Genomic DNA, 8,972 nt, shown 5'->3' on the forward strand with positions numbered 1-8,972 from the left:
TCAAATCGCAATTTGACTTCTGCTTTGTATAATTAATTAATTTGAAACCGAATTAAAAACAATCTTTAATATGCAGCATGCACAACCTAATAAAGGAGGTGTTTATATTCCTTATTTATTTGTTTTGTCAAGACTTATCCTTGTACTAGTTTTAAGATAATTAATCGGAATTTGACTTTCAGTGCTACTAAAAATACTCTGGACTTTTAATAAATACTCAGTATTTTCTTATACTAAGATGATTTTATTATTAATTATAAACGCAAACTGTTATATGACCATAATAAAGCTTTTGCATAATAAACCAAAAGTATCCTTCAATATAATTACTTTCGCTCTCTCTCTCTTTTTACGCAAGAATCAATCAATGTTAAGTGTATATTTACAGCCGTCTTCGTCAATATTACTTCATAGGCAAGATCTTTTTATATTAGATAAATAATCCATATATTTCTCATGACCGGTAAATCACAAAGATCTAAAACTTAATAAAACAGAAAGCTAAGAATTTTTAAGATCTTAGAATTCAATTCTTTAATAAATGTATTCACTTTATGAGTAATTGATCAAATTTTACATTCACAAACTCTAGTTACTCCAGTTAAAGATATTTTACAAATTCATGAGCATTGAGTGTCTTGTATGATTAATGATTATTTTGCTGATAATTGATCTGTTTTGTCATTGTAAAAATCACTGGTACGAATAATTAAGCCTGTATTTGTTTCTCAGACATAACTGTTTTCAATCCGAGATTTTTTAAAAGCGCCTTAGCACTTGGATCTCGTCCTCTAAACCTCCTGAAAATTTCGTTTGATGAGCAGCTGCCTCCTAGGGCAAGGAACGTGTCTCGATACCTGCGCCCAATAATTTTTTGATGGGCTTTGTCGTCTACGGGAACTTCTTGAAATGCACTAAAAATGTCAGCGCCGATCATCTCAGACCAAAGGTGACTAAAAAACAACGAGAGAAAGTTAAATTTAATGAAAATAGATATATAAAATTTATAATAATAACAAAGGAATAAATATGTATATTTTTTTATTGCAATGCTACGAAGTTGCAAAATTTCGCTTGAAAATCTTTTATATATTTCTTGAAATTTTAAGCCCAAAATTGTATGCTCTTCAAACCTTTCGAATTTAAAAAAATGCTTTTAAATTTTGTTTAAAAATTTTTTAAATCCACATTTTGTTTGAAATTTGTTGAAATTTTCTCAATTATATTGGAAGGAAGATGAATTTTTAACAAAACAGTTTAATCTTTTATCCCGAAAGTAGAAGAGAGTACTCGAATATGAGATATTCTCATAATATGAGAAAACGAGGTATCAGCTAAACTAAGAGACCCACTCTGTTGGTTCTATCACTAACTTGTAGCCCTTGAAGAAAGAGTAATTTCGTGGTATAGTCCATTTTTCATTGGGCTTCTAAAGATTATAGGCGAACTTTTTGTGAAATCGGTGGTGGTCGAGTTCTTGGAAAGGAATTCTTTAAACCCTATTTATTATTCATTAAATATGTATTTAGCAGTAAAGTTTGTCTGAAGTGATGGGAATTGAATAACTAAGTAGGAAAATATCGATAGTGTTAAAGTTTTTCATTGTACAGGTCAGGCATAGTAAGTACATAGTTGCACGGTGTGGTTCTCATAATATGCGAAACCTGTGGTTTTTATAACACTGGCTGCACGGGGGAAATTAGTTACAAAAGTGTTTGTGACTACTAAAAAAACTCAATATATCTAAATAGGAGTAAATTTATATTTCAAAAATATAGAATGAAGTTTTTCATTAAAAATAATACTTTATTTTGCATTTTATTAGCTATTTCCTGGGGTATCTCATATTATGAGATCAGTTTGACGAGTTTGGAAAAAGCACTTTTTTACATTTTTTGTATTTTCAGCATAAAAAAAAATTTGTAATAAAATTTTTTACTTGAGCTTCTTATGATAAAGTAAATTTCATTTAAAATGACCTACATTACTTTTAAATTCAGTACATAGAATTCCGACAATCACGCCAAACAGAGTTGGTATCTCATATTTGGGTACTCTTCTCTATAAATTTCCAACAAGAAAGTTAAATTTAAACTAAATAGTTGCATTTTCTGCCAAGTAGATGAATTTTCTACAAAAAATATGAATTTTCAACAAAATAGTTACATTTTCCACCAAAGAAAAATGAATTTTCATCTAAAAAATGTAGCAGTCGATATTTCAAATAAAAAAACTTTTAATTTATAATGAAAATGAGTTGAATTCAGTTACAAAGGACGATTTTTCAAAAAAATAGTTTAATCCTACTCCCAATAAATTAATTTTCAACCAAACAATCGCTTTTTTAACCGGAAATGTGTAAATTTATATATAAAGAGAAGAATTTTCAAACATTTTTAAACTGACTCGAGTTATTCCTAACATTTAATAAAATATTTCAACATATCAAAATTGCCTTAAAATCTTCCAGGTTGTTTTTCAACATTTTTAGAAATCTTTTTTAACACATTTTTTTTTCTTTGAAAATGTATGTGTTAATCTCTTTTAACATTGTAAGGGCCAATTCCATCAACTCTGATTAAATCCACGATTAACTAATCATGATTATTTTTTAATCGGTGATTAAATCAGAGTTAACCAGCGATGCGTTCTACCAAGCATTTTCAACCTCTGGTTAGCTAATCATACACATTGTTCGTAATAAGGTCTAGTTTCTAGGTCTTTCTACTGTAACGGCGACTCTGATTGGTTAGAACAAAATTCTTCATGAACACTCGGCGCCATATTAGCATATGATAAGATTCCCAAAGTTTGAGGTTACGAGTGGCTTCAGTGGCAAGTGTGATAGAAGAGAAGTGGCAATTGTGTCTGAATATTCGTAGCCTTCTCTGAACGTGGTTAAGAATTTCATCATCATCAGATGAGGATAAAATATCATTGTAAAACAGAGCCATATTTCCTTCCTGTATACTGCACTCACTGCACTTGCACTTCAATTTCAGGGTTATGTTACTTTAATCACTGATTAAACTCCATAACCAGCCATTATTGGGCGGTTAAGGTAACCCGTGATTATCTTCTCCTAATCATGATTAAAAGAATGGCGGAACGCAAAGTATTAATTAAATAAGGTTAATCAATGATTAACGATTTAATCAGAGTCGGTGAAATCGGCCCTTAACCTTCTAAGGGCCGATTCCACCAGCTGTGATCAAATCCATGATTAGCTAATCATAATGATTTTTTAATCAGCGTTTTAATCACGATTAACTTGTGGCGCGTTCCACCATGAATTTTTAACCTCTGGTTAGCCAACCGTATGCTCTGTTCGCAATAAGTCTAGTTTCTGAGTGTTTCTGTTAGAATGGTGATTCTGATTGGCTAATTTCGCACTTGTATTCGAGCGCAAAATATACCTCGACTGCTCAGGAACGACGAGCGGCGATGTGTTTTTTTTTATGCACATCGTTTCCAAATAAATGGACAGGAATTAGTTATCGATTGAAATTTAATGTAAGTTGGGTCAGTACAAGATATCGTTATAAATTCGATCAATATTTCACACTATACCTGAACTTCAACTTTGAGGTTATGTTGACTCCTGTTAATCGCTGATTAACTCGCTAACCAGCCAAAAATGTCCGGTTAAGTTAATCGACGATTAGACTTCTTTAATCATGTTTTAAAAGTTGGTGGAACGCAATCTGCTGATTAAACTAAGTTAATCAATGATTAAAATTTAATTAAAGTTGGTGGAATCGGCCCTAAATATCTTTAAAATTATGGTATTTTCACAAAATAAGGTTACTATATACATTAATCTATTTAAATATATATTTACTTATGAGAAATATACCTGTAATAAGCTGCGCCCAAGCTTCCGGAGAATATTTCGCTGAACGAGCAAACATGCGAGTCTTCCTTGAATTCTGGGATAACGAAATATCTTCTCCATAGACGATTCATAACTTGCACCCAAAACTCTGGCCTAGGAACAAATTAATTTTTGAAATCATATTTTAGGAACTAGTTAAAAACTGATTTTAAGATGAAAATTTAATTATAATTACTTTTCGTGTAATTCTAAATCAAAATGAGATAAGTAAAGCTTTTCACAAAGTCTGTATCCTGCCATGTGTTTCCTGAAGTTTTTAAGATTTTCGATTGTTTCTTGAGGCAATGGCTCTCCAGTTTTGTAGTGTCCGCTGATTTCTGATATTATGGTGGGTTCGTAGATCCTGAAAAACGTAATATAGAAGAATCTTGGGAGCTTAATAACAAATATATAATATACATTATAATGTTATAATTATAACGTATTGCATCATATTTTATGTTTATCATAACTATAATTGTTAACTACAACATTGTAGTTTAAAGTTTAATCGTTAGAGCTTCGTCCAAAAAAATGAACAAAACTTGATGAGTTTGAATGTATCAGGTTTCAGTTTGTTCATTAAGAAATTCTGCAAAACATCGCGATACTAAATTTTTAAATTAAGTGAATTAAATTTTAATCCATAATAATAAAGTATACGTTGAATTAATCCTTCCCACGTGTTCACATAGAAGTTAGTGACAGTTTACCTTTCAAAATTCAGATTTTAACCAGAATTTTTTGCAATAATTGGACTCAACTGCGATTTGTATAAAAAAATATATATTGCTGTAAATGAAGATCATAACTTAAATTTTGGAAAAAATACCCCCCCCCCCCATCCCTCCTAGTTTACAATCATTTTTCCTGGTCATTGAGGTTATAAGATTTAAGTTAATTTTCAAATTGAAAACATTCCAAATCAAATAATTTTCATTTCGAGGCCTTCAAAATTGGACATTGTGATTCAAAATAATCAAAATGTCATAATTCACAATAATTAAATGTACTTACAATAGAGATTTTAAACGTTAAAAATCGTACGTTTTTAAATGCAAAAGTTAAAAAATTTACAGAAATTTGATATTGAGAGCCTTAATAATAATGCAATTTTAAATCGAGACGTTAAAGGTTTAAAATTATCAGACAGAAATTACCAAATTCCAAACCTTCAACACTGATCTATTTAGCATGTTAAATTCTTTTAGAAAAATTTGAAGCAAGTAACACAAAATTATTATTTTTCCCTTCCAGCTGCCCCAATCATTTTGAAAAATTGTGTACGGCCGACAGTACGAATATTTGCAGCCTTAGAAATTGACACGGTAAAATTCACGAATTGGAAAATACCTGAATAATACAATTCTCGAATTACAAAATATCCAAATAATAAAATTCCGAACATTGATGAGGTTAGCGAATTAAAAAATTCCGAATTATAAAAATTCTCGAATTATAAAATTTCTGAATAATAAAATTTCGAACAGTTTATAACTCTGTTTATAATATTACCGAATTTGAAAAATCCCGAATAATAAAATTTCCGACAGAAAACGTATCGAATTATAAAATATAAGAACTAAAAAATTTCGAATTTAAACAATTACATGTTTTTACAAATATTATTTATTTATTAAAAATATAATAATCAAGTATGCATGTGAAAAATATTTTGTTTAATGTTTAAAGTTCTTAAAATTATTGTTTTAATTTAAAAGAACAATACCTAATTAAAAACAATTTTATCCAGAAATATTTTTTCAGTCATTGCTGTTTTAAATTCAAACATTAATCTTAGAAACTTAAGCATTAACAAAATGTATTTTTGAAATAAAAATATTTGATTCTTTTATTTTTAACATATAAATAATATTGATAAATAAAGTTTAATTGTTTAAATTGGGGAATTTTCTAGTATGGATACTTTATAATTAAGAAATATTCTGCCGGGAACTTTATAAATAGGATATTTTAAATTTGGGAAATTTTTTTTTCGGGATTTTTCATATGTCCCTTTAATTTATGCACTTTCAAGTCACTGAGAAAATAAAAGCAAAACAAAATCAATATAAAGACATAACTCAAGTAGGGGGCATCCGAATCATATATGATTTTAAATTTATTTTTTGGTTGAAAAATTGTCCAATTAAAAGGATACAACTGAGGCCAATATGCGTATTCAGTTTCGAAAATTATTGTTTTGTCTTATGAAATTATTGACATTAATATACATAGTGCACAATATATAATGGAAGTCACACAAATTGAACAATTTTTTCTTATACATACATACTCCAAAAATTTTAATGCATTTAAGAATTTATGATAAAATTTGACCAAAATTCTAATCTTAAAGAGTTCAAAATATTATATGTACCATTTAAAATTCTAGGCTTTATATTAAACATTCTTGGAGCTTAAAAAATGGAAAAATTACAAAAGCACTCTAAAAACTGCGGATATATTTTTTCATTTGTAGCTTTCGGACTTATAAATTAAAATGAATGTTAAAAATATAAGTTTAAGTTTGAATCATTTTGAATTGAAAAATTGATTAAATTCAGTATTTAAAATTTTTTTTAAACAAATTCATCTGCGTGGTGCAGAATTGTTTAATTTCAAGTTGGAATTATAATTCCTACTAATCTTGTGTTTCCTCCATTTTTGTTATTAATTTACTGAGTTTAATAATATTCGTTTATTAATAATAATAGTTGATGCTATACAAATTAAAATTGAAATTAATTCCTTAAAATTGTACTAATGACGTGTATTTAACTTAAAAAATATCGTTTAAAAAATTGTTTTAAAAATCCTATTTTTGTAGTTTTAAAAAATGTTAGGCTAAAGTAAGTGAATTTCGGGACGAAAATGATTTAAGATAATTGATTTAATTTACCAGTTGGCCATAAAATGAGCGCTAATTTCAGATGCATCCCATTCCACGTTCGATAAACCAGCCAGTTCTGTGTAATTCACTGTCGTTAGAAGATGTTGGAATCCCTTACCAAACTATAAAAAAATGGAATATTATACATTAAAATCATGTTAATTCATTCGCACAACATAAAATTAGTTGAGTTTCGTTCAAATCATCAATGAATTATAATTATTAATTTATTCTGACAGTAGCATTTCATTTTTTCTATTATGGGAATTTCAAAAATCACAGGGTACATAGGATGCGGCATTTTTCAGTTGTTAAATTTCGAAAATCAGATTTGATTTTCATAAACAGCGATCCAAAAAATCTCTAAAGGCAGAGTCAAGAAATTTGTCTGTAAGGAATATCAAAAATATTAAAGGGCTAAGAAAACAGGTACAGGTGAGGTCTCCAACGTTTTATATTCAAATTCGCAAATTTATGTCTCCAGCAGACCTAGCACAATATGAAAATGGATCCTGACTTTTCCTTCATCTTTTGTGTTTCTAAAAGAATTAAGGAACGAATCACGCCCACTATTATAAATTTTAAGTGTCCTGCTGATTTAACATAATGAATATTGTTTATGAGCTTTCTTTCATCTTTTGTGGTCCTAACAGGATTAAGGAAATGCCACGCCCACTTTTATTATACCAATTAAAATATTAGAAAAGTCAAGTGTCCTCCTGACCCAACACAATGGAAACCGATTATCACCTTTCTTTAATCCTTCTTGTTCCTAACAGGATTAAGGAATTAACCACGCCCACTTTTCCTATGACAATTGAACTATTAGAAGAGTCAAGTATCCTGCTGCGATACGACAATGAATGCCAGACTCTATTTTCCATTTACCGGCACCGTAGATCCTAGTTTTATAATTCATATTTCATATTTTCTTTCAAAGAGGATTATCTTTCAGCACTCGTACTTGACCAAATTTACACGGTAAATAAAAAGGATTCTTGTCCCAGACAAGGAAAGGTCTTAAATGGGATTTATTAGTCAGATAACGGAATGGAACTTTCCGGCCGTACGGTTGAATATTTTGGTCTGATTTTTTGCATACGTCTTGTAGATATTATTCTGTTTTGCTGATCAGAGCCGGTTTTTCGAAAAGATGTTTATATTTTGTTCAATAATCGATAAGGCTGGTTACAAAAGCTAACATTTTGAAGGCATGGATAGATTAAATTTTAATTAGCAGATTCATGAAAATCGGTTAATATGTATTTACAATAATGATGCGATTGTTGAAGTGCATACACACATTTATCTGTGCCAAAAAAATAACACGTACTCCCTGAATCTGAATTAATGATAATCCATTAAAAAACTGATGAGGAACTAAAGCCTTACTAAATAAATTGGTGCAGTTTTCTAGTAAAGATTGTGAGAAAAGCTTACTAAAGCAATTACTAAACGACTCCGCAATATTTCAGTCGTACAAACCTATGCCTATTTAGATGTAGAGTATATCCGTCGGTCGACAACAATTATTATTTTCATCGTGTGCACTTGAATTCAAATAATGAACATTGAAATAATAATAAAATGTATATAAATAAAGAAAAATGTGCTTCAAAATATGTGCAGTAAATATTCTAACATACACAAAAAGAAAAAATTATTCTAATTTTTGTTTTAGAAACAGGAATCTGCATGCCCGAATCGCAAATTTTCATACCTTTAAATAAGGTATATAGGAGAGCGGCGGGTAATGTGACGCACATGTTATAAAAAGCTCCGTTAAAAGTTAAATATGTTGAAAACTGTAGTAAAATAATATAGAGCACGTAAATCAATATCTTATCTGCTATATACGCATGATTATTATTGAATTTACGTCTATTAAAGTAGTTAATTATTATTGTTTCACAAAAACTGTTCCTGCGTCAAGTTATCCTTCCTGGTTGGCTAATGTGGCGCGCTCTTAGCGCAATTTCAGAAAGGAAAGTAAAAGTTGTTTACTGAGTTCAATTAAATTAATTTTGGCTAAATGATGGGTTTAAATAATTACTTATAAATTCTGTGCAACTTGGACGTTATATATTATGCTTTTTTAATCCGGAAAAATGCTATTGTACTTTTTCACTACCTTTTGGTCACTTTAAAAATACACACATAACACCCAAAAATAACTTTTCATAATAAGAATTGATAATATAAGAA

At 29.3% G+C, this 8,972-nt stretch overlaps 1 protein-coding gene across 1 annotated transcript in view; it reads right to left on the bottom strand.

The window, feature by feature from the left end:
* Positions 1 to 525: 525 nt before the first annotated feature.
* LOC117167805 (probable cytosolic oligopeptidase A) overlaps positions 526 to 8,972 on the bottom strand; it is a 16,527-nt gene continuing 8,080 nt past the window's right edge. Inside the window, exons 8-11 of the mRNA XM_033353000.1 lie at positions 6,777 to 6,889; positions 4,071 to 4,238; positions 3,857 to 3,988; positions 526 to 953 (exon numbers count right to left, since the gene is read on the bottom strand). Coding sequence (XP_033208891.1) covers positions 710 to 953; positions 3,857 to 3,988; positions 4,071 to 4,238; positions 6,777 to 6,889 — 657 coding nt within the window. The 3' untranslated portion in view covers positions 526 to 709. The remainder of the gene's footprint in view (positions 954 to 3,856; positions 3,989 to 4,070; positions 4,239 to 6,776; positions 6,890 to 8,972) is intronic.

This window comes from Belonocnema kinseyi, chromosome 2, assembly GCF_010883055.1.
Source record: "Belonocnema kinseyi isolate 2016_QV_RU_SX_M_011 chromosome 2, B_treatae_v1, whole genome shotgun sequence".
NCBI classification, from domain to species: domain Eukaryota; kingdom Metazoa; phylum Arthropoda; class Insecta; order Hymenoptera; family Cynipidae; genus Belonocnema; species Belonocnema kinseyi.